The following is a 26,785-nucleotide window of genomic DNA, read 5'->3' on the forward strand; positions in this document are numbered from 1 at the left end:
ATTTTCAAAATAGTTCAATAACCTACGAAATTATTTAACATTTTATTTTAATGTATGAAAAACTTCCAAGCTAAAAATGTATTTTTTATGAATAAAAAAGTATTTGTTTAGAAGACAAATATGTTAGTAAGTAAGAATTCTAATCCTAACACGTTAAGTTAAATATAATGAGATTTTTTTTAAAATATTATAATTAAGATATTTGATTTTCTGACGAAATCACAAGATATTCTCATAAATTTTGACCGACTATCAAACTAATAATCGGTTTAAGATTTAGATAAACTTAAAATATTTCATTCTTCCTCAAGAATGTATTATACGTAATAATTATCTCTTGTGTTTGTAATTGTTATATTTTTTTATATAGTTTAAAATATATAATTTTAATATAGTTACAATTTTTTAAACCTTTTGGTCCTTACTATCAAGTGTCAACTAATGTCATTTGGAATCAATGTAACTCATTTAATCAATGATCATCTGAAAAGGCAATAGGCAACTTGGATCGCAAAAATCAAAAGAGTAAAAAGATTGTAAAAGTTAATTATGTCATTAATTTTGATTACTTTTACTTCTTGGTGTCCTTGTCCATCGGTTTTTTTCGTCCTTACCTTCAAATACAATTGTTAAATAATAACATGTCATTGATTTTATTATATTTGTGGCGGCTCATTTCATAGCTGCTAAAAAACACAAGAAATTACAACACCACAATAGTATTAGAATAATAATGAAATTAGTGATTCCCAACAAATTGCACCCGACACCCATGAGTGTTTTTGTAAATTGCATTCAACATTCCTCATTTTTTTTTATCTTATAAAGAATTTTTTAATTGTTTAACTCACATTACACATAGATCTTCTACCTCCTAAATACCGTTTAATAATTCCATAAAAGTATACATATGTCGATCACATAATTTTTAATAAAAATTTATGTCTAAAATACCATCATCTTCTTTCTCTTAATTCCATAAAAGATTTTACATCATTTTTAACCTGAAAATATTTTAACACTCTTCCTTTTTTTCTCTAATTGGATGTAAATCCAATTTTTTGTTGGACGTAAATCCACCTTGTTGGTACGTATGTATTAACGCTTCTTTTCTTCTTTTTTTAGTTTAATTTTTTTGTGCGTGTTAGGTCGTTTGATTGATGTGTTTTTATTGGACGTGTTCTTAAGAATGTCTATTGATTGAATATGGTCATTTGCTTCAAATTTTAATATTTCGCTCATGCATTTGTGTTTTTAATTTCTTTCTTTAAAATATTTATTTTTGATGACTAGGTGTTTGGTATAATGTCTCAATCAAAAGCTACAGGTATAGTGTTAACAACAATAAACTAAGAGTCAAATATTAAAGAAAAATCTGTTATTGTCTTAAGAAAGTTCTATTTACAAGATCAATTGTTAATTTGTTATTGAGTATTTCATTAAGATGTTATGACAATTTCGTCTCCTCATATTGACGTCAGTTAATGTCATTAGAAGAGATAAAAGTAATGTAAAAAAAAGAGAGATATTAAATACAATTTGAGAAAAACACAAGAAATACAAATGTAATAAAGAGATGTTAGGACAATTTCTTCTAATGACATGTTTACCTTAGTTAAATACATCAACAAAAAAGGTTAAAAATAATATAAAAAAAGAAATATCGAATACAATTTAAAAGAAAAACAATAGTGTAAGGTAATTTCCTCTAATATAAATCTTGGTATTTAAACCATTTTTCCGCTATTCATGTATGCTTAGTTACCGAAATAAAAAAAAGAAAAGAAAAACAAGCATCAAGAGGTTCAAGACATTTATGTAAAAAAAAAAAAAGAAACAGAGAGATTCAAGACATCACACACTTGAAGCAGGATCTTTGGTCTAAACCTCACAATCAAAGCACCGATTCTACCGAAGCCTGCGGTTCTTTTTTGATAAAGTAACAAAATTGGCAAAAGATATATAAAAAATTCCAAAACCCTAAACCCCGAACCGGCGTAAGCAAGAACGTGGCTGGAACTTGGAAGTTGGAGCCATTACCGAGCCAGAGCATGTCTACCACTAAACACGATGCCATCGCCATCCGCGGCTACGAGCTACGCATCATTCGTTGCACCCTCACTTCCTCACAGCCGTCGGATTCCCGCCACGAACGTGAATCGTTGGATGGCCTCATAAACGACCTCTTGAATTCCATCGAGCGCGGCAACTACGCCGAAGCACTCACCTCCGAACCCTCCTCCTCCCTCGTCTTCCGACTCAATGGCCATGACTCGCTGCCTCTCGACGCCGCCGACCGAGTCTACTCCGAGTTGGTCCACCGCGCCGAGTCCTTCATCAGAGACGCCGCCGCCGCCGCCGAACAGCGTCGCAGGGCAATACTCGTCATGTGCATTGCCGTCGCCGCATTTCTAGGGTTCACTCAATCCAACTTCACCGGGTAGAATTTCAAATACCTCAATCTATCTCTCTCGCTGTTTTTTTCACCTTTTTTTTCTCTTTATTTTTAATTAATTAGAGAATGAAACCGTTGCTACTGTAGGCCTTTGAAAGGAGCAGAGCTACCGAAATGTCCTCTGGGTTTGGATGGAAGTGATGAATGGGACAATTGGGCGCGGAATCAGCTTATGTCTGCTGGTTCCGACTTGCTTGGAAAGTTCTCCAATCTTCAGGTGCCCGATATGCATTTAACGCTATCAACTCGACTTGAATCATGTTACTAATTCGTTACATTTTGTTGTTTTTGTTTTTCTAGTATATTGTTTTTGCGAAGATGTTGCTTATGCGGATGAAGGATTTGTCCGTTGAGATTGGAAGCCTTTCGTGGTGGCTCGCCAGGGTTTTGCTTCTTCAGCAGAGAGTTTTGGACGAGCGGTCTTCGTCCTTGTCTGATCTCTTGCATGTCTTTATGGGTGAAGCCTTGCAGCAATTCAGCACTTCAGAATTGGTTCAGGGTTACTGGGAGGATCATTTACGCCATGGGGAGAGCTCGGCGATTGTCTCCGTGCTTCATTTAGAGGCTGGCATTATGGAATATTTATATGGACGAGTTGACTCTTGCAGGTTAGTTGCTATGGACAGTTAACCATGAATTGTGTGATAGAATGCTTCAAAATTGGTATCCTATCCTCATTTATGCCTGTCTGTCTGTCTATATTAGTGTTTTTTTGTTTATGCATTGTATAAAAGCGTCAAAAGGTGATATTTAGGTTTTTAATGTTCATGGAAAAATATCAATGATGATTTGTATTCTTTAATATGCAATTGGAATGACTTTATTCTTCTTGCTTGGAAAATAGTAATATGCAAATAGCAATTTTTACATTACTTTGAGATGTTATGGTGGTTCCTTTACTTTTCTGGGTTTATCAATCTGTTAAATAATTTAGAAACTGAAATTGAAACATCCTAAAACCTTTTCATGGGGAAAGGGAGACTTGGTTGGGGCACAAGTTGTTTTTACCTTTTCATGGGTTGTGTACTTGCATTGCATAAACTGCTGCATCTTTGTATTCTTTCATTTATTTATCTTCAGCACAAAACTAATTTCTAGATATAAAGTTTGGGATGACATGTTCATCTAGCCTTTCTTCCGTCCTTTTTTGGTGGGTTGGGGGACTTGATGAGATGTGTTTGATTGATTTAACAGCTAGCATTGCTTCATTCTTCTTGACTAGGGCACAAAGTTGTGACTGAAAGTGAATTTTCTGTTTAGTTGTAAGGATTCACCTTGAAGTCTACAAATATGTTTAAGGAAAATGATTGATTAAAATTTCAAAATAACTAAGCCTTTTATGATATGGAAAATGCTAACCAGTGCCCTTAAGACACTAGTTAAAAAAAGTAAAAGGGGGAAGTTTTTTTATTACGATGCATACAAATGCACTCTCCTATGATTTTTAAATGCATTCCCATCTGATTTCCACTAAATGTGCTCCCATATCATAAGGACACTGGTTAGCAAGACTCTTATCATATTCGGAAAAAAAGGGGGACATTTGGTTTGAGAAAATGTTTTCTGATTTAATTTTCTTGTTTCACTTTTAATTTACAAAAAAATCCACCTTGTTTTTACTCTATTTTCTGTTTTCAATAGTTTGCATAGGAAACAATGAAAAAAAATAAGAAGTTTTTTTCTTGATTTCTTATACAAATTTTTGAAAATAGGAATTGAAATGAAAATTATTTGACATTTTTGTAATTAAAATCAAAACTGGAAATAAAATGAAAACAGAAACATTTTCTGTAGTCAAATGGCTCCCAAGTATGTTGTAAGGTATTTCTGGAGAAGTACTATCTAAATGTTGAAATAATATGCTACTACTTTTGATTCTCCTGTGGTATCTTTTTATGATGAAGTACCTTATCCTATCAGGATGCATTTTGAGTCAGCTGAGATGGCAGCTGGGCTTCAGCTTTCAGTTACTGGGGTACTTGGTTTCCGTACTGTACATCAGGTAAACATAGTAAACTGCTGCAAAATACATAACATGTTTTATGAAACTTTTCTTTTAATATGTAATTTTTGGACATAGGCAGAACCAAAGGCACAGATGGTACTTGTTACAAACACAAGTACATCAAATGTGGATAACTGCTCCTTAACAGGTAGTGGTATGCAAACGTCTGATTCCAACAATGGTGAGGATAACTGGAATTTGAATCAGTGTGAAACCTCTGAAGCATCTGACATACTCAGAATACCGAAGTTGTTAGATAATAATGATTCTAAAACTTGGTCACAAGGCATGGAAAATGGTGCCCATGTTACTCCAAGTTTGACAGCAACACAACAAGCTGTAATTCTGGCATATTGTCTTCTAATTGAAAAGAGCTCCCGACATGATGAATTGCAACGTAAGTTTCCTGAATTTATACATTCATGCATGATATTATGTCTAGCATGTTTATACATATGAATCCCCTTTTTTAATCTTCCAATTTTGAAACTACCTCTGCTATGGGGTTTCTGAAATCTTTATGTCTAGCATGTTTATACATATGAATTGCAATGTTAGAAAATATTTATTATAATTTAATATTTAAAGTTAATCAGATTTTTTTTTAGAAAATAAAATGTTTTCCTCTTGACTCAACCACTGTTCTCCTAGGTTACTGTTGTAACTGTACAATTGTACTTCAACATATGTTTCTAAATTCGTTCATATTTAGTTTAAGGGATCAATCACTATTTCCCTTGTCCCCCTCCTTTGACTTAGAGCTAATTACAATTATTAATGTATTCTAAAAGAGGAAAAAACAAAATAGCTATGAGCCAGCTATTAGTTCACTCAATTGCTGGTTTGTGACTTGGTTTCAGGATGGGACATGGCCCCTTACATTGAGGCAATTGATTCCCAGCATTTGTTTTACTTCACTGTAAGTAAACAAAAGTCTACAGCTTTTATTTGTTTAAAAATTAGGCTTTTCTGTACAAAACAGAGGCAACTTTGTTAATGCTTATGGTGTTTATTTTCCTTTTTAATGTTCTGCTTAATTTGTATAGTTTGTAAACCATTATTTGCATTTGATAATTTTTTTCTTTCTTGCTTTAGATACGGTGTTTATGCGATGTTTTACGTATTCGATGGGAGTTATCTCGTAGCCGAACTAAGGAGCGTGCCTTACTGATGATGGATAACTTGGTATGCAACTATGTGTTGTATTTTGGTTAGCATGTTAACTAGGGAATTATAAAAGTATCTTGTTTGATACTTCATTTTCCTATATGTCTATTGCAATGAAAGGTTGTTATATATTTTGGTGACTAAAATATAGACAATCAAGCTTTTTCACACAATAAAACAGAATAAGCTATCAACTGATTTAATTATTTTTTATTTTTTCATGGTTTATGTAGACACAAATTAGAATTTTGTTTACAATCAGTGTGTTTTAGATTTCTTAAAGAGTTTAAGAGCTTTGGGGACATGTGAAATTACATAAATAAATTGCACTCAACATACGTAAGATATCAAAGAATTAATTACAATCAATGGCGTCTTGTTCAACCTGCTTAGTAGTGTGCCATATCCTCGAAAAGGTAGAATCAACAAAAATATTTGTGCAGTAGAACACCTAAGAAAGATATCTTTGATTGCATGAACAGTTAATTTATCTTGGAGAAAGGTTGGTCATACAAAAAATATTGTGTAGGTAGTGTCAAAGACACAGAGGAATCTTATAAAGAATTACTTATAAACAAAAAGGAATTAGGAACTTGGTTATTTAAAAGAGAATATGGCATACAAGTTACTAAATAACCAGTAGTATGAACTAAGAATGACGTCTCCCAAATTTTAAGCATGAATCAACACAGTGTAGGTAGTGTCAAGAAGGTTATGGTGTGTTAGGACAACTAGATTGATGGATCTTGCCGTGGAAAGTCATCATGAAAGAATTAAAAGTGGGGGGAAACATACTCTTGCATCATCACTATGTAAAATACAATAAATATTACCAAATTGAGTATGAATTATGATACATATTTTTTGAACAATACCGAACAGTTCAGAATGATCTTTCTTTAAAGTAACCATATACATTGTGATAAAGCATAAATGGAAGTTACAAAATATTTATAACCTAATACATGACTTGGAACCCAAATATTTGAATGAACAATTTCAAAAAGGAATTCTAACCGATGAGTTACCTTACTTGGGAAGGTAGCCTGAATATTATTCCCAAGCTAATGGATAATTACCACAGCCTCTATTTTCTTTATCCCTAATGCTGAGGATTTTGAACCCATTTGAGAACCAGTCCATGAGGGCCTCTCCAATGAGGGACTCATATCAATAATAGGGTCATGAACTTCTTTTCCCATAGAAGAAGCAATGATGGTATCCAGGAATAAGCATCAGCTAACTTTGTGCCAACAACTGCAGTAAGATAGAGGACAGGAATGGAGGTCCTTGACCTAGAAGCCAAAGAGGGTGCAAACTTGCTTTGCTAATCATGAAAAGTTTAAGAGACTTGGTGGATTTGTGAAATTGCGGAGTAAATTGCACTCAACACTCAACAGCATGCTTATGATTATATAGACATCAAAGAATTGATTACTATGTGATATTTACAGAAATAATTAAATGGCAAGAAACATCTCCTAGAATACCAAGGTTCCTAAGGTACTTGAAAGTTGAAACTAGTTACTAATTCAGGACTGTAAATCCAAGACTGGCCTGAACCCCTCAGTAGATTCTATTTTTCTTTATAAAGCTAATATTGGTGTTTCTTCTTTGCTCTATGATATAGGGTTTAGGTGGGAAAGAGAAAGAAACAGTAAGACATAGGAAGGAAAGGAGGAAGAACAGAACAGAGAGGGTAGAGAGAGAAGAGAAACAGAGAGATCAGAGAACTATGCACTTCACTTCTATTATTATTCCAGTCTCAGTTTAAAATATACAACAGCCATGCTTTATTTATAGACAGCTACCCGACATCTATAAAGTACTAACAGTAGCTGGTTAACTAAATTCTTTTCCTATTTATATTTACATAACATTCTACTACATATTCCATTCCTTTTAGGGTGTGTTTGGGTCAACTTAATTAAGCACTTATTCAATAAACACTTATCCCGTGAATTATTCACAGGAGTTTATAACATAAATTTGACCATTTTCATAAAGCCTTATTATTCAATAAGCTCCAGATAAGCTCTTCCAACTGTCTCAATCCTTTTTTATGAGTGAATGTTTTCAATTTGAGAGACTCTAATGCAGGACGTGTACAGGATCCACTTACTAACAAGTACCTTTCACAGACTAAAGATGCAACAGGGTTGATTATGTCTAATATCATTGAAGTTTTTTATATCCTTCTATACATAGAGTGATTTTTTTTAATCTAGGTGCAATGAGTGAGTTGTTTTGAATTGTTTAATTGTACCTGATAAAATTATACTACATTTTTTTGTAGGTTAAACATGTTTATGAATCTTCTCCAGCAATAGCAGAAAGAATTGCTTTTAGTTATGCTGTTTATATGCCTAGTATTCCTGCATTAAGGAAGTAAAAACTTTTGCTTTGTAAGCCTATTTTGCATTTTAGCTTCATAAAAATCAGATGGCTCCTTAATTATTACTTTTTCTTTCCAATTTCAGGGAATATGGGTTACTTTTAGTGCGATGTGGTTTGATAGGGGAAGCAGTGAAGGAGTTTGAAGATTTAGAATTATGGGATAATCTTATATACTGCTACAGGTATAATAAAACCTGAAATGAATAAACATAATGATTTTTTCCCCTCATTATTCACCTTTGGTGATGATGTTCATTTGATTGATATTTGGGTTGGAAAACAGTCTGTTGGAGAAGAAAGCAACTGCTGTTGAACTTATCAGGAAACGTCTTTCTGAAAGACCAAATGATCCCAGATTATGGTATGTTACTTGGCTTGCTTTTTTTCGTTTTCTTATAATTGGATTGTGATTGCTTTTGAACAACAGCTACTCTGACCATTTCTCCCACAAGTGCTGTAGCTTATTTACAATCCATTTTTAAGTTGTTGTATGCTGTCACTTGTGGATGATTTTTTGCAGAGTATGTTTAGGGATAACAGCTAATAAACATGGGGATAGGATATCCTAACCGTTTAGCATCTTAGTATTTATAGCTATAATTTTACTATCATAATATCTAATATTTATTATTGTTCCTTTATTTTTTTATCTGATTCTTCTAGGAGGGTGTATTTTTAAAGATTTTCATTTTCATATTGCATTTATAATTTTAGCAAAGAATGTTTGATAGCAATGTTGGGATTGGGTACAGATGACCGTCTGAACTTTTGCAGTATATACATAAGCTAGCCCATAACCTTGCTAAGCTAGCATGTACCTTCGTGTGGTTTTTACTTTTAATATTATGCATTGTGATCATGAAGACAACTTCCCAACATTATATAGTTTCTCTCCTTTTAATTTCAAGCCTGTTATATATGCATGGAAACCTCATGTTACAAACCATGAACATATATAACTATTTTACATGAAAGCTCATCTATAGTATTTCAAATTCAGGTAAAAGTTTGGAGCACATTTAGGGCTGTTTGTTTAAGATTTTTGAAAAAAAAGTGATTTTGAGATTATAATAAAGTGATTAATTTTTTTTATAGATTTTTATGTAAAGCAGAAATTATTTTTTGTTACAAGAAACATTTTAAATTTTAAAATCTTGTTATAATTTTAGCCTTTTTCTTTTCCAAAAGCCAAAGTTGCTTCCAAAACAAATCAGAAATCAAATTGTTTTTGGGTTTTGATTTTTTTTCAAAAGCATAAAAAAACACTTAAAATAAGTGGCGTGCACATTCTCTCAAAATAAAATCATTTTTTCATGAGAAAAGCTGAATCAAACAGGCTCTTAAACAGAAAACTATGGTCACATAGGTAAATTTGAGGATTGATCATTGATCTATCTTGTCTATTGTCTATATTGATAAACTTCATGTAACTACTAATCGATGTAGATACTAGATAGTTTAGTCAAAGACTATAAGTAGGAGTTCAAATTTGAAGCTAAATTTTCAAGTCCATAAGTTCTATGTTTCAAGAAGATTCATGAAGCCAACTTGAAGTCCTAAATCCTATGATCTCTTTATTCATTGTCCATGAGATAAGGTTTATATGCATGTATAATATGCGTAAAATCTTCATCTCATGAGACAGATATTAGGTTGTAAATTCAACTCTGCATCCATGCCTGCTTTCTAGTTGTCCATATTTTAGTGTGAAAACTTTGTCCCAAATTTGAACGCGCGTGTAAATTTTTCATAAAATGTTTAAAATAGGTATACATGAGATAAATTTTATATACAGTACTTTACATATATAATGTATACGGAAACAAAGTTGAATTGATGACAGTAATGAATAATATTGACATACCTTACAAGTGGGTCATGTGTTAACTAATTAAAGAACAGGAGGCGAAGTGTGATTTTTAAACCACAAGGTAGCAAAGTAAAACTGAATAAAACAGGGGAAAGCCACAAATTACCCAAAGATAAAACAAAATAAAACAGGAGATAGGAGAAAACAGTAGTTAGGCTGCCAGTCTTCGCATGTCAGAATTGACAATTATCTCAATATTGTAGTAAGAACACCAAAGAGAAGCTATAAATGTAAACCTATCATATGCCAGGTTAATAGGGAAATGAATAATCTTTGAAATACAGGCATTCTGATCCAGCCTAATATGCTTGAGTATTGAAATAACTGCCATAACTATAACTGATAGGAAGGTAAGCATTGATGTTTAGTAAAAATATGGTTCCCACTAAATCTGATTTTTCACATCAATCATCAACCAGTTTTAAAAAACTGACCTTTCGAATGATGTTGGAATCACTAAAGACCTAACAAGAGCATATAAAAAATGTTGAATGTGTTTTGCAAGAAGAAAATCATAACTTAATGACCTACCATTGCTTGCTCTGTCTCTTCTTCTCCCATACAATATTTTTTTTTTATCTTCTCTCCCATACAATATTGATGCTAATTGATTTAAGAGTGTTGGATATTAGAAAAATTATTTATATTTTAGTTTGTGTGTGCTATTACTTGCTGTACACTACAATTTTAAAATGTTAATTGATTTTGGTTATCAATGAAAGTGTGGTTTAAAATAATTTGGATTATACACTACAATTTTTTACCCATTTATCTGTGCCAGAATCCTAAGTATTCTAGTGGAAGATGACACCTATAATTTTTTGAAAATTTCATAACATGAAGTTTTTTACTGGAGTAGGCTTAGATTATTTATGTCCTGTCCTTTTTGTTAAGCCAGAAAAATTTCACTGATGACAATTCTAGTTATCTTGTTATTTTATTATTTTTCATTTACTTAGTTGTTGATCAAGAATAAGATTATAGAAAATTATTCTGCATTATCTTTTTCACTCATGCTAAAATTTTCTAGGTGCTCCCTGGGTGACACTACCGCTAACGATGCATGCTATGAAAAAGCTCTGGAAGTTTCAAACAATAGGTCTGCTAGAGCAAAGGTGTGCCTGTGTATCTATTCATGCTTGTACATGTTCGTGTTTGTGTTCTACATATTTACACTATCATATTACGAAAATTTTAAATTTACATTTTCTCTCTTAATTGATTTGTTTTTCTCTGATCGGCAGCGTTCTCTGGCTCGCAGTGCATACAACAGAGGAGATTATGAGACATCTAAAATTTTGTGGTGTGTGATGTGTCCTTATACCCAAAGCATTTCACTATTATTGTCATTGTCTTTGTCATTAATGCATATATAACTATTGTTGTTTTGATTGTAGTGTTGTTATTTGGAATGATATGTTAAATATAGTAAACTTTATTCACCAAATTCAGGGAGTCTGCAATGTCAATGAACTCTATGTATCCAGATGGTTGGTTTGCACTAGGTGCTGCTGCATTGAAGGTAATTGTGTGATGTCCCCTATGCTTAATTATTATATATTTGCACCATTAGATTTGCAATAAAATGTACAATTTTATCCAGAAAAGAAGGTACACATTCTCCTTGTAGGAAAAGTCTGAATACCCATAATGAAAGTGGCTATTGCTACTGTTGGTGTGGCAGCAAAATTAATATTAGGCCAACTTTGATGAATTGAACAGCTAGGTGAATGCATGTTTATTAGGACAAGGTTTAAAATTCAGATAGTTAATTTCTGGAAGCCACTTCTTTAGTTATGCATAGATTACCACTTGTGCAACTGTGTGCAATTGGGTATGCAGTTATATATCAGATTACTTGATTGGTTTGTACGGATGGGCACTGAATCACCACCAATGCCCATTTTTTACAATAGCTAATGTAGACTTTTCCCCCTTTGTTTTGTATTTCTCATTTTTGCTTTCTTTAGTATGTCAAGTTAACTTGGTAAAATTTACAGGCGCGGGATATAGAAAAGGCTTTGGATGCGTTTACTCGTGCTGTTCAACTTGATCCTGAAAATGGGGAAGCTTGGAATAACATTGCTTGCTTGTATGGAATTCTTTCTTCTTGTATTCAAAAACAGGAAACAGCTTAGTTTGTTTCGGTGTATAAACTATTTTTCTTTTGAACCCTCACATTTTTTATTATTAAAAGTATCTTTTTCTGTTTTGGTTCCATCTGTATTCAGGCTACATAATATGGATAAAGTCATCCCCTTCCCTTCAATTTCACCGAGTCCATTCCTTGTTATGTTTGAATTTAAGATCTCCAGCTCTAGTATTTGCTGCTTAACCATTGAGGTGTCTCCTTAGTGCCACAGAAATATCTTCATACCTTTGTATAAACTGGATTGAAATTGCCTTCTCTCAGAGTTTGACATTCTAATTATTCATTTTGGAAGCTCTCCAATTTTTTTTTTACCTTGGTATCACTGTTGTGAGGACAATTTATAAAGCAGTATCCAGTCCATAATAATTAATAACAATAATAAAAATAGTCATGGATTATTAAATTTTGGTTCTAGCTTTTACTTATATGTTTTACCTTACATGCAGGCATATGATCAAGAAAAAGAGCAAGGAGGCCTTCATTGCATTTAAAGAAGCCTTGAAATTCAAGTTTCGTATTTAACCCTTTCATTAAATTTCCTTTGCACCATAAATATGGGCATATGCTTACATAGATGCTTGCATACATTCAACAATGTATTGGTTCATAATCAATTGAAGAAGCCTTGAAATTCAAGTTTCTTATTCATCCTTCTATTAAACTTCCTTTGCATCATAAATTTGGGCATAAGCTTGCATCTGCAGATGCATACATACAGCATATGTATTTGTTCATAATCATTGCAAATTCAACCTTCTTAGAATAAACAGTAACATAATGATATTTGGTAAGACAGACGAAACAGCTGGCAACTATGGGAGAACTACAGCCATGTTGCTGTTGACACTGGCAATATCAGTCAGGTATCTGCTGTTTTTGGTTTCTCTTCATTTGTTGGTCAAATTAAGTCTATGATACATATGTCTTCTATATGACTTGAAGTAATAGAATGATTTTTTTTTTTCAGTTTTATTCTCTATCCTGCATGCTATATGTCTTGTATGGCATCTTCCTTAGGCTATGTTTAGATTGATGGAAAGGAATGAATAGGTGTTGAAAACATTTGGCATGTGGAGGTCACTAGCTTAATTTGCAGAAACTAAACTTCTTCAACTTATTAAATTGAAATAAACTCATTTTCTGTAGCCTCATTTAAGATAATACCAGTGCTTTCCTTTAAAACTTAGCACTTGAAATATTTTTTTTAAATGTTACTAATATATAGTTTCAGTTATAAACTTTTCAGTGTAATTGTCATGTTCAATACTGACTTTATTTATGTGGGTCATACAAACTTGATATAAGGGGCATAATTAAGCTCTTATAATCAATAAACTTATTTTGAAAGGATGAGCTTATGAAAATGGCTTATGACCCTTTTATAACTCTTAGCTTACTAAAAATAAGTTATGCCGTCATAACGCACTTTCACAAGCTTAGCCAAACGTATTTAATTTTTCAAAGTGCATATATGATAAACTCAAATAAGCTGTGTGTGGAAACTCTTCCAAATGTCACCATAATTTTGAAAGTTGAAGCTGATATTTATCAGAAAGAAAGAAATTTAGAGGCCTTTTCAGTTTAGCAATTAATTTTAAATTTTAACATGATATAAAATTGAAGTGTGGTGTACCAAAAAATAACTCTAGTAAAGGCATAGCTTCTTTCGGTTCATTGATTGGTTTGATAAATTCTTTTTAGGCACTGGAAGGTGTCCAAATGATTTTGGACATGAGCAATAACAAGAGAGTTGATTGTGAATTATTAGAAAGAATCACAAGGGAGGTGGAAAAGAAGCTTTCAACAAGTAACGTGCCCCAGTTGGTAACTGATGATAATAAGCCTAAAACAGATCAACTCTGCATTGTTGATTCTGGATCAAAATATCAAGAGCAAGTGTCTGGAGTATCTATTGCAGGAAGATCACGTGAAACTGAACAATTATTGTTATTACTTGGAAAAGTTTTACAACAGGTACTCAATTCTATCAAGAGTCTGTTTTTGCAGATCCCTTCTACTTAATGAAGTGATTGATGAAAAATCGTTGATCTACTGCTAATGTAGCTAAAGTGCATTGTGCTTAACTGTAAATGGCATCAAACTGTTAGACTGCCAGTGACAGAATGACAGTGCAATGCAATATTGTTTAATGGGCAAGTAAAATAAAGGTTAATATTTATTACTCTGATACAGATAATTAAAAGTGGGAGTGGATGTGGACCAGAAATCTGGGGCTTATATGCCAAATGGCACAGAATTAATGGAGATCTCATGATGTGTTCTGAAGCCCTCTTAAAGCAAGTTAGGTCACTCCAGGTATGTCTATATTCTTTTTTCTTAAAAATTAAAAACACTATATATAACTTTCTATTGCATCATACAGTGTATCTTTCGTCATTTATTGACATTTTATTTTAGAAACATAATTATAAGAAAATGGTGTTAATTTGAATTATGTGTTGATGCACAACAAGAATAAGACTTGTAAATCCGTATCGAAGATCTGTGCAATTACATTGCTACAACCATATATATTTGCAACATCACATGCAGTGTTTTGATCGTTGTTGTGATGTTTTCTATAGTAATGTTTTAACAAAAGTGGGGACACAAGTATTGTTTACTATCGATTATCGAGATCAGTGATCCCTGCCTGTCATTTTAATGCAACTGTCTTTGATCTTTTGATTTTTGACCTATTTGCTAGCTCTCTAAAATCCCTTGTACTTTATTGTCCTAATTATAGTTTTCATAAGCAATTCACGAGTATGATTGATTGTATTCTTCCAGGGATCCGATACATGGAAGGACCGAGATCGTTTCAAAAAGTTTGCAAAAGCATCTTTGGAACTTTGCCAGGTGTACGTGGAAATATTTTCATCTGCTGGTAGTATTAAACAATTGACTACAGCTGAGATGCACTTGAAGAATGTCATCAGACAGGCAAGATAATTTTTGTTAAGTTTTTGATGTTCAAGCCTTGAGGATTGAAAAAGTCAAGAAACATTGCGTTCTTCACTTTATACACTATTTAAATCTGTTTTGTTTGCTTGTCTTGCCCATCCCGTAAAAGTTTTTATAATTACTTGTATGCTCAGGCTCAGAGCTTCACCGATACAGAAGAGTTCAGGGATCTTCAGGCTTGCTATGATGAAGTGAAAATTAAACTCCAATCGAACTCAATGGCTAACTAAAATCTTGTTGAAGGTATTATTCGATTCGATTTATAATGCAAGTTCTAACCTAAAGGTTTTAGCTGGTGTCATTTTATTGGAGTTGGTCGTTCTGAACCTGCAGAGGCATCTATTAAGAGTGGCTGTGCATGTAGCTTCCTAATTTTCATCAACACGGAATTTCAAGAGGTTGCTTTCAGAATCCTGAATGTGGCAAATATTGAATATCACTGATTGGAGTTAAAGGACGTGCTTTGTATCATATCGTATGTATTGCATATTAAACATTCTCTAATGAAAGCGCGATTTTGTCATGGCCACCTCCCTGCTCCTGAAGGTCACAAATTATAACTTCTACGTGAGACTATCTCTGACTGCTACATTTCAATTATTTGATCTGGTTTGTTTAATGAACTCATTTAGAATTATGATAAAATTAAATTTTGTTTAAAACACCTTGTAAATTATTTATCTTTTGTTCATATAAAATACGTCATATTGATGTGACTTAATGGAGATATTAATTTTGACAAGTAAGATTATAATTAAACTAAGTCAAGTATTTAAATTTGGGACAGGAGCAAGAGTTTTTGAATTATGATGTTAATTCCTAGAATAAATAATTATTTTATCTATAGAAATTCAACTCAGGTATCAAGACGTTTATAATAATTCAATTAATTGAATTAGTCTCCTTTGATTAAAATAAATAATCTATTCATTGATAATGTAGAACTATTTTTGTGCTATTAAAAATTTTCAAATTATAATTATTTTATGATTTTTCTTTTGTTGTCTCCCTCAAATTTCAACATAAATCACTTTATTTTTTTTATCCTTTTTATAAATTTTTATTTATTTTTTATCTTAAATCTTAGTTATTTATGCTTTTAAATTATTTTTAAAGTTTGTTCTTTTGCCTTTAATTTTTAGCTTATTTTGTTTACTTGTAAATGTATTATATAATCTTTATTTAAATATTTTTCTTTTGTCTTTAATTTTTAGCTTATTTTGTTGACTTATAAATAAATTATATACTCTATTACTTTAAATATTTTTCTTTTGATTTATATTTTATTAATTTAACATAAAAAATTGTAGCATTGCTTTTCTATAAAATTGTATATTATTATTAACACTTTAATTATAAAAACATAAAATAGGATAATTTTTTTTAAAAAAAAAGACGCCTTTAACAACAGACTTATACATAAGGACACAAACATCTAACAAATTTGTGTCTATGTTCTAAATTTTAACAAATTTTAGTTCCTAATCTTCATAAGAATAAAATTTCTCTTTTTTTATAGTTTTTTATCTATAAACTAAATTAGCTTTTAAATTATTAAATTCTAAAATTAGCCTATTGAATTGATTATAAATTATTCTGACTTTTAAAATAATCATTACAAAAACATTGAATAGTTTCAATAATATTTGAGTTTGATTGAATTAATTAGAATTTATTTCTCCTTATGAATAAGATGATTAAAAAAAAAAAAAAACGAGGCCTATAATAGCTACAGCCGAAGGTAAATCTGTATCTATAGTACAATAATGATTTTTTACTATAAAAAAATACGAACAACAAAATGAACTTATAAAGTATAAAGTTTGAATTAAAAAAGATATAATACATATACAGGAATTAGAATTTGCCAATTTGGTTAGTTGTTAGAGATATGAATTGTTTTCCAAGGGTTTTTTCCTGCATATAAAAAGTAGCCACCTTTTCTAAATTAATGTACAGCCAAACGTACACTTATTTGATCAATAATAATCCAAGAAAATATAACAAATTCTGCACACAATCCATCAATTTAAAGTGACTTTAGAAAGTCCAAATCATTTTCTTCAAGTTGCAAAAAATAAATTCTTGAACATGCAATAAGTGGTTTCTACAGTAAGTAAATATAATTCATTAAATACTTTTAACCAATTATATACAACAAATTTTATGTTTGGATATATTAAGTGAAATATTTGTAAAACTATATTTTGTTTTAATTGAACAACTTAAAAAGTTTTTGTTTAGTTAACTTAACAAGAACATCTTTTTATAGTAAAATTATAGAAAACAATATAAAGTTAATAATAATACATCTTGTATTTAAAACAAAAATAATCGTTTAGAATAAAATTATAATACAATTATAATAAGAAAATAATTTAATAACTTTTAATCATAAATTTCAAAATTTGTCTTACAATAAAAAAGTTACCATAAAAGTTTTTTTATCATTTTTATAATTTTACCTCACATTTTACAAACAATTGTTTCCCTTAAAAAAAAGGTTTTTATGACGAAAATAGTCGCACCAAGTTTTACTTACCATGCATGCTCCCCTTGCTATTCCGAATCGTTTGACTTTTAAGAGTAGTATTTAGTTTTAGCCAGGTCCAAACTCACACAAGCAGCGGGAAGGTTGCAGAATAATGTGGGGCCGTTTGCAAATAATGTGGAGCTGTTGCTTCCTACACAAAAAATTGCTTCCTGCACCATTTTTGGCTTCGGGATTGGCCAATCCAGAATGTAATATTACATTTTATTACACTGCACCTTTAACACTCAGGATTGAGGATTGACCAATCCTAAAGGTAAAAAAAACATTCCGAAACTGTGCAGAAAGCAATATTTGGGGTGCAGAATGTGGGACTCGTTTTGACACTCATGGCTACAGTGGTTGCATCCAGCTATCAAGTGCCAGAGGGAGAGGAAAAAGGAGGTGGATGAAGAAATTAGTGAAGGTGGAGAGTTTGGCAGTGAGTAGGAACATGGTGGAGAGTTTGGCAGTTCCCACCTTCAATTTGGATTTCTATCAACGCTGCATTTCCCCTTTGCTTCGACTGATTCCTGGTGCAAATGCTTGAACTAATTTCTTTGCATTTTTCTTTCTCCAAATGCTTTTTTATTGTTCCACTTTCCACTTCACTTCGGCATAACGACAGGAGAGAGCAAGGACATAACAAAATAGCATATTTTGAAACTAACAATGGTAAGACACCCACAAGATATGCTGAACGATATTGTAGAAATTCTATATATATATATGGCAACTTGTTACCAAATAGGTTAAGTACAAGCTCTAACAAGATAGTTTCAGCTAATACGTTAAATACGGGTAGCCTACCTAAAGACCTATACTAAAGGAACTCATAATCTTACCCAATAAGTTGAGAAAACAACCAATTTCATTACCACTGAAGACCTACCTTAAGTCATTCAATTTAAAAGGCCAAGTATACTGTAAAAGGCCAGTCAGACATATCGACAATTTGCAGCTCAGCCAGCAGGGTGAGACTCAACCTCTTCTGTGAACTTAGTGGTTGGCATAGATTTTCAGGATCAGATTGTTAATGCTGTACAATATCTAAACTTTACCAGTTTTAAGAGTAACAAAGAAAACTTGAGAACGAAACGGTGGTTATATCCTATCTTAGCCTCGATACTTCGGAGTGATGTCTACTTCATTGCAAGCATACCATATACAGTATTCGATACCTCCATCAGCTGCTGTTCCATTTTCTCTTTCCATTTGTATAAATCCATAAACATCTCCTGCGAGAAAACATCATAAATATTGAATACATTGTGCTAAAATGAATAAAAATTTAAAAAATATAACAAGTGGCATCTACACACTGTCAACATTACCTGAAACATAATCAATGAGTTGTCAAGGTCTGACTTCGAATTAACAGTTGTAGAAGAATCAGGGGTTACATTTGGTTGATCTTCTAGTTTTACAGGTACTAACTCCAGCACATCGCTATTATATTGAGGGCAAAAATGAGGAAATAGTATATAACAAAAATAACGATTATGACATTGACTTCACAGATCTTACCTCTTCTTGTTAGTCAGTTCTTCACTGGGTGGCTGTGTTGGCATGGTCGTGTTGGGATCTTCAAGTATAACCTCTTGTGGAACATTAAGTAGCTCTGGATTCCCAATCCAAGTAGCAAATGCATCTTCCTGAATATTGTCTAGGTTGGTGCTTTCTATCCAATCTTTCCACCTTTCTGAAGGAGGACTATAAGTGGTGCATTCCCTAGATGCTTGAAGATCATTCAATTTATTAGTTATTTCCATAAGTTGTTGCGCAACTGTAGTTTTCCAAATCATCAATTCACCATACTTTCCCTGTCAATATATAAAACTACAGTGAGCCAGAGATAACATCGTCATCAACAACAATAGCTTTGTCTCACTACATGAGATTGACTACATGATTTATTTGACGCCATTGGGCTTGGTTAAAGCCTTCTCATGAATACTATTCACCATGAGATTCCTTTAAATAATCTCCTCTAATGTCCTTCATGGTCTCCCTCTACCCCATTTTCACAGGGATAAAAAATTTATGTGAGCCAGGATCACATAAGTGAACAAATCAACCAACTAAAAGAAAAACATTCAACATAACATGAATCCCATTAAATCTTAAAAGGATGAAAAAGTGATGGCAATATACTTCTTAGATACCTGAACATCCTTCAAAGAAGTCATGATTTCAGTAAGGCGATGGTCAGTCATAAATTTCCACTTCACAAATTCCTTGTGTGTCTCCTGCCATAGCAACTCAACACAAAACACCATGAAGTGCTGTAAGAGACAGCAAACCATTGAATTAATAAAATTATTCAACATTCACCTCCATCATGTTAATATCACTTTTCTCTTCCTTCTTGGCAATGAGCTCATGCATATCTCTGTTATACAAGTAAAATCATTAGAGGCAGTAAAATAGCAACCATACAAAATTAAGTTGATATTCAGTTTCCAAGTTCAATACTTCTTCATTTGTGTCAGTTCTATTTTAAGCTGTTTCAATTCATCAGAAGAATCAATATTTTGGGAAGGGGCACCGGCTGCCCTATATGCAGATGGCGGTATCCAGAAAGGGTCCTGCACCCCTGCCTCCTGGCGCACCTTGTCCAAGTCAGCACTCTCCAACCAATACTCCATGATTCCATTGGTGTTGAACCATCTTCGGAATCTCTCAGTCCCTCCAGGTGCCACTTTACCATCAATGTGCTTCAGTAAGTGATCTAAAAGTCCAGTATCTCCAATGTGTTTGCGGGCAGCCAATCTTAGTGCAGGTCGGGTTATTGGGTTTTCAAATGACGCCCCTTCAGCCTTTAGTACCTCCCACATGTTTTGCTCAGCCAATTGATACCTACATTACATGATTAGGTCATGTATTTATAATTATATTTTTTTTCGGAGGACACATCATGTATATATATGGTAGAAATAAGGATTAAGGAAGATAACAAAAAGAATATCACATTTTCTTTACCTCTCAGCTGACCATCTATCCCTACTATCATGCTTCTTTCTCTTAGGCTTGCTACTGCTTTGCTTCCCATGTGACTCCTCTTTCACCTCTTTAAGCTGACTAAGGCTAAGGCGTTTCCTTTTCTTAATTTCAGGCACAAAGACGGGTTCAGTTTTAATTATTTTTTCTTCTTCATCGTTTGATTCCTCTCCCATAGAAGTATCAGGAGTTCCATCTTCCTCATGCCGACCAATGAACAAAAGTCGATGATGAGCACCCCACAGATCCATCCCTGCAGCTGAGTTAAACTATCTCAAGTGGTCTGTTGCTCCTCACAATTTCTGTACACTCCAGAAGAAACACAAATGGATCTTTAAGTGTAATCATTCACATTAGCAACACAAAATAAATTAACAAAAAAATCCCAAATGCTTAGTGAGCAATCCCTTGGATAACAAAGGTTAATTTAATCAAATATTCCACATGACATGAACCCATCATAGTGCAACATGGCATCATGATTTACAAGTTCAAAAGAATGAGCAAAAACAAAATTCTTACAGCAATAACCTGCTGTTTCATATTATATCCCAGAGCAGTAAGCCACAAACAGCAATTCCTACATGCCATGGTGATGCTTTCGCTGAAAGACTTTCTGTTGTGGAATCGAGAAGGGTAAAACCAGAAAGATTTATACCAATGAGTCATGAGCAACCACATAAGTGAAGACACCACACTTTAACCAAAAACCTTAAAGTTTTGCCTTATGAGTCTTGTCTTAACTTATATGGTGCTCAAACTTTTTTATTCTTACACGATATGAGACTTCACCTCATACTTGTAATCCAATAATCTTTCCCTCAAATGTTAGTCTCATTCACATGATAGTCTTTCTTTCGAGCGGAAGTAATTTTCATCCACGAGTATTTTCATGGTGGCCATTAGAACCCACATGCTTTAGATATTTGCACCGCCACTACATCCACGAGACACATCGCCTAGACCAACATCAAGAAGACTTACGATATAAAGGATCCTCAAGTCAAAGATCCACATCTTACTTGTTCGAGCTGATCACTAAATTGAACCATCAACTCTGATATTAATTGTTGATGGAAAATCATACTCATATCTTTATTACTAAAAAATCACACAACCAAGAACAAGAGACAACAACATAAACAAAATAGAAAAAAGTTACAAATTTGTTTAACATAGTTTGAACTCTCATCCTTACATCCACGATTTACTTAAAACAAGTTTTTAGGACAAACTTGGAAACTTTCTTTAACATGACACCCCCTCAGGTTGCAAATTTGTTTAATATAGTTTGAACTCTCATCCTTACATCCACGATTTTCTTAAAACAAGTTTTTAAGACAAATTAGACAAACTTGTAAAACTTTCCTTAACATGACCTCCCTCTCACCTAGGGTGGTGACCTCCTCTTCAGGCTGAACAATTCTTCTCATCTTAAGAACCTTTATATATAGACTTAGCATCATAATCTTAAAAGAGAAAACAAATCTTTAATTTATGGAATATATTTTTAATTGTAAACAATATCCTAGAAATAAGACTATTCTTTTTCAAATCTAAACAATATCCTAGAGACTTGAAATTACAAATTTGAATTGTTTCCCAATAATTCTACCCTCAATTAAAATTTAATTTCAAATCTCCAGGATATTGTTTAAATTTAAAAAAGAATATTGTAAGATGAGAATAATTATCAAGCCTGAATAAGGGGTCACCACTATTGTTGGAGTATAAGTGTAAGACAAAGTCTGACATCTGGTAGAAATAAAAAAATGGAACATCGTATAAGTGAGGAAAAAATTCATAAACCTAAGCCTTGAGGTTTTAGGTTAAAGGATGATGTTAAGTTTACTTATGTGATTGCTCATAATTCATTGATGTAAATCTTTCCGATGTTTACCCCCCTTGATTGTACAACAATTGATATCAGAGTCAAATTCAACTTTGTAACCGACTCGGACGAGTAAGATGACAGCAGTGGATCTTTGACCTAAAGATTCCTTATATGAAAGTTTTCCTGATGGTGAATTCAGATGACCTATCCCGTGAGTGGAGTGGCGGTACAAGTATTTAGAACTTGTGGGTTCTAATAGTCACCATGTAAATACCTGTGGATAAAAATAACTTTCATTCAAGGGAAAGACTATCATGTGGATGAAACTTGCACTTGGGGAAAAGACTGTTGGAATATAAGTATAAGGTGAAGTTTCACATTGTATAGAAATGACAAGGTTAAACACCATATAAGTGGAGACAAAACCCATAAACCTGAGCCTTAAAGTTTTGAGTTAAAGTGTGATATCAAGTTCACTTATGTCGTTGCTCATGACTCATTGGTATAAATCTCCCTATTTTATCTCTCTCGATTGCACAAAAATTACTATCAAAGCCGATGGTTTAACTTGATGACCGACTCGGACGAGTAAGATGACAACAATGAATCCTTGGCCTGAAAATCCCTTGTATTGAAAGTCTTCCGAATGATGGGCCTAGGCAGCATGTCTTGTGGGTGGAACGACAATACAAGTATCTAAAGCAAGTGAACTCTAATGATTACCATGAAAATACTCATGGATAAAAATAAATTTCACTCGAGGGAGATACTATCATGTGGATGAGACTCACTTAAGAAAAGATTGTTGAAGTACAAGTATGAGGAGAAATCTCACATCGTATAGAAATGAAAATGTCTCATATAAGTAAAGACAATACTCAAAAAACTGAGCATTAAGGTTTTGGATTAAGATGTGATGTTAAGTTCATTTATGTAATTATTCATGGTCCATTAATGCAAATTTCTCTGGTATTTATTTCCCTCACTTACACAACACTTTCTTTCACCGAAAGGCTTTTGGCTATAAGGGCTCCCAAGAACATAACAACAAAATGGACTTCGCTTGCTATTGGTGGAAGTAACGAAGACCTAACATGGACTGTATTGTACCACAAAATCATCCAGCCATTTAGACCTATGCGAAACATTAATCTCCAAAATTTTATTTCAAGTCAGGCCACAAAAATCAGAGCAATTACACCTCAAGATCTTTTTTGCGAAAGAGCCACTAAATCCCCCGCAATGTGAAAAGAATCCACAATGATCCTTGAACTACCAATACAAGTCATGTTCACGATCAAAGTTCATTATATCATAACGAAGAAAGTGGGAAACTCAAACAATAGCTCATAACGTTAAGGAACACTACCAAAAAGTTCTTCCATTTAGAAGAAAATCCAACTTTAGAACACTGGGCACCGCACACACGAGTACCCGAAAACTGTTACATTACATACCAAGAGGCAAAACACAGATAGCAAACCCTATAATAAAGATCTCTCACACTTATCAAACGGGTCAGTGAAACCTAAAAGATTAATCTCACCAAAACACACTGGCATCAGAAGCAAATCTGAGAACGCAAAATCCACATGATCCACAAAGAAAATCGGCAACACTTGCCCGATTCGCGTACAATGCGATGATATTAGGGCAACGGAAAACCCAAACCCCAATTCAGATAGCCACAACGAAAAACCTAAGAATCGTACGTGCGAAAAGCGAATTGAGAAACAGAACAAACAGAAAGAAAGAGGTGAAATCGGAAATGAAAGCGTACCAATCAGTGCAAAAACGAAAGTTGAAGCGCGAAAGAGAGAGAAAGTGGCCGACAACACTGTGTGACCAAATGAAATGAAACGAACAGAAACCTCAAACCAAACTCGTGCCTGCCGCTCCAAATAAAGTTGTTTTTTTTGTGTGTGTTTTTTACTCTTTTTTTATACTTTCTCTCTCATAAAATTCTCAAGCTAAACCCTAACCGCCAAAACCACCCACAAAACCCTGAAATCATTAATTGCTAATAATAAAATAATTATTATTTTTTAATGAGAATCCGGTCCCATTCTTTGGCTTTTGCCTCTTTCTCTTGGTGGCCATGATTAATGTTGCACATTTTTATTGAAATTTTTCTCATCTCGTGACCGCGTGTTATACACTCCTTAGTTATTTCAGTCAATATAAGCTTAGTACACATTGTCAAAGATCTAGAATTAACTTTTATGGACGATTTATAGGGCAAACCAACATTAGAGTGGTTTATGATTGTTAGGAAGAAGTTTTGCACATCCAAATGTGGTGGACAATCAATGCGATGATGGCTTTTGGTGAGTAATAAGATTTGTATATACAAATACTTTGATGTCAAAGTTAGAGACTAGTACAAGAAATGTGTAAAATGAAACTTCAATGTATTCAACCAAGCACATGGCTACATCACTACAATTATGCCATCACAACTTTGTCATCCTGACTTTGATAGGTTTCTTTCTCTCCAACCTCCCTTGTTCTTCTTCCTCTAGCAGTTCAAACACCACACCACACCATTGTCCTTGTCATACATCCAACAATGTTGCCTCAAACCCCGCACAAAAGATGTCTCACAACCAATCAAACATTTTCTTTCTTATATCTTAAGATTTATTTCCCATGATTGTTAAAAAAAATGGTTTATTTTTTCTTCACGTCTTGAGAAAAATTATGTAAGAGGAAAATGATTCTGAGGTGGTGCATTTTGTTAGAATATAACAAGGCGTAAGAAGTGACGTGTTTAAAGTTTTCGGAGGAGATGTGTGCCCCCTGATAGTGTGGAGAAGAAAAAAATGAAACATCATCATCAAAAATTGCTTTAGCGATGGCACACGATGGTTGACAACGAGTGGTGATAAAAAATTGTTCAAATCCAGGGAAGGAGAAAAATATGGTGTGGAAGGTGCACCATATTGAAGTCAAGATAGATTTGATCTAAAGGCTAAAAGTGTTGTACATATGGTGGACAACCTATGAAGGTGGTTCACCTAGAAGTCATCACTTTTATATGCTTTTATATGGATGTTGCTTTGATTATATTTGACATTATGCTTAGACAACAACTATTTTCATAGATATATTTTTTTCCAAAGGCTATTTAAGTAGTTGTGATAATATTGTTTACAATTTAACCCTGTGTAATAATAATATTACAAACGAGTCTTTATTGGCAATCCTAAAATGCCATTCATCCTGATAACATTAGATTTTATCACTTATTTCTCTTTCAAACAACAATTTGAGTTTTAGAAAAGTAAATTTATGTAGACTAATAATCAACTATGTCCAAATAGTCATTAACTAATAACTAGGTTGTTCCTCCATCAAACCTCTACAATTTTGATTAGTTGTTGATTGTTTGCGATAATTCCCAAAGAAGTCAATGTCACTCTTTATCATTGATATTGAGTTACGGACACTACATTACTCTTTTGATCTAGCAACATCCTTTCAATTTTAATGCATTGGCCTTCGAAAATGTTGAGTTTTTATTACACATAACTCTTCCTTTAACATTCATAAAAAAATAATTCTAATTTCTTATTATTTTTCTCTGTGTCTACTTAATTATTATTTTTTCCATCATATGCACAAAAAATTAAAAACAATGTTCAACATGCAAGATTAAATTCATTGTATAATCTTATCATGGGAGAAAGATATTCTATGATGTTTTTTCTCCCCAAATTTCTCCAGGAAGGAATATAGAAACTAGAAAACCACAAAAGTAATTATGATCTATTTGTTGAAAGATGAATTAATAGTTAAGGATTTTTGGAAACAATCTTGTTGGAAACATTGTTGGGCATTAAACATGTGAGTGTTAGCAATTTTGGGTTTTGGGTCATATATATATATATATATATATATATATATATATATATATATATATATATATATATATATATATATATATATATATATATATATATATATATATATATATATATATATATATATATATATATATATATATATATATATATATATCACATAATTAAATGAATTAGGACCATTATATAATTAGCTATTAAAGTGGTCTAATCAATATAAAAAAGTATGTCTAAGAGCATATATGTCATGAAAGGATAATTGTATAGATACTAGTGATATTATAATTTGATGAGGAGTCAAATTATAATTATCAAATTTGGGGTAACTGATGACAATTACCAATATAAGGGGTTATGGTCCCCATTCGTAGAGAGCAACTCAAAAGAAGAGTTCTCTACAATTGAAAGGTCATAAAACCAATTTTCTGATCAACCTTTTGTCATCATCATTCTATTATGGTTAATCTAGGTATGCTTCTTTCGCATATAGTTTCCATCATGATTTTGAGTATAGGAACACAACGGGGTTCTATTTATCTCTGTATAGT

At 32.7% G+C, this 26,785-nt stretch overlaps 2 protein-coding genes across 5 annotated transcripts; one reads left to right on the forward strand and one right to left on the reverse strand.

Moving 5' to 3' along the window:
• Positions 1-1,760: 1,760 nt before the first annotated feature.
• LOC100803449 (tetratricopeptide repeat protein 27) lies at positions 1,761-15,533 on the forward strand. Its single transcript, XM_006578688.4, has 21 exons — positions 1,761-2,440; positions 2,543-2,672; positions 2,756-3,063; positions 4,376-4,457; positions 4,536-4,857; positions 5,321-5,379; positions 5,556-5,645; positions 7,924-8,015; positions 8,108-8,206; positions 8,308-8,385; positions 10,925-11,009; positions 11,139-11,197; positions 11,347-11,416; positions 11,895-11,986; positions 12,493-12,555; positions 12,843-12,909; positions 13,748-14,020; positions 14,240-14,362; positions 14,837-14,989; positions 15,145-15,253; positions 15,344-15,533. The coding sequence occupies exons 1-20, from the start codon at positions 2,052-2,054 to the stop codon at positions 15,238-15,240; spliced, it is 2,730 nt and encodes a 909-aa protein (XP_006578751.1). The 5' UTR covers positions 1,761-2,051; the 3' UTR covers positions 15,241-15,253; positions 15,344-15,533.
• Positions 15,534-18,246: 2,713 nt separating this feature from the next.
• Positions 18,247-24,384, reverse strand: LOC100806484 (protein DYAD). Of its 4 annotated transcripts, none has more exons than XM_041014983.1 (9): positions 24,155-24,278; positions 21,072-22,648; positions 20,523-20,842; positions 20,016-20,399; positions 19,875-19,932; positions 19,706-19,801; positions 19,068-19,363; positions 18,875-18,989; positions 18,247-18,778 (listed from the first exon to the last, which is right to left on the reverse strand). In XM_041014983.1, the coding sequence occupies exons 3-9, from the start codon at positions 20,789-20,791 to the stop codon at positions 18,683-18,685; spliced, it is 1,314 nt and encodes a 437-aa protein (XP_040870917.1). In that variant the 5' UTR covers positions 20,792-20,842; positions 21,072-22,648; positions 24,155-24,278; the 3' UTR covers positions 18,247-18,682. The 4 variants fall into 4 exon arrangements, with proteins under 4 accessions (XP_040870917.1, XP_040870916.1, XP_003523191.1 ...); XM_041014982.1 differs by lacking the exon at positions 21,072-22,648 and adding an exon at positions 23,921-24,073; XM_003523143.4 differs by lacking the exon at positions 21,072-22,648 and having other exon boundaries at positions 19,706-19,789; positions 24,155-24,384.
• Positions 24,385-26,785: the final 2,401 nt, after the last annotated feature.

This window comes from Glycine max, chromosome 4 (assembly GCF_000004515.6).
Source record: "Glycine max cultivar Williams 82 chromosome 4, Glycine_max_v4.0, whole genome shotgun sequence".
NCBI lineage: Eukaryota > Viridiplantae > Streptophyta > Magnoliopsida > Fabales > Fabaceae > Glycine > Glycine max.

Coding starts and splice junctions, on each gene's coding strand:
- LOC100803449 (XM_006578688.4), top strand. CDS start 2,052: ATGTCTACCACTAAACACGATGCCATCGCCATCCGCGGCTACGAGCTA. Junction 4,858..5,320: donor CCGACATGATGAATTGCAAC/GTAAGTTTCCTG, acceptor ACTTGGTTTCAG/GATGGGACATGGCCCCTTAC. Junction 14,990..15,144: donor TGAAGAATGTCATCAGACAG/GCAAGATAATTT, acceptor TTGTATGCTCAG/GCTCAGAGCTTCACCGATAC.
- LOC100806484 (XM_041014981.1), bottom strand. CDS start 20,791: ATGGATCTGTGGGGTGCTCATCATCGACTTTTGTTCATTGGTCGGCAT. Junction 20,400..20,522: donor GATAGATGGTCAGCTGAGAG/GTAAAGAAAATG, acceptor CATGTAATGTAG/GTATCAATTGGCTGAGCAAA. Junction 19,933..20,015: donor GAACTGACACAAATGAAGAA/GTATTGAACTTG, acceptor CTTGTATAACAG/AGATATGCATGAGCTCATTG.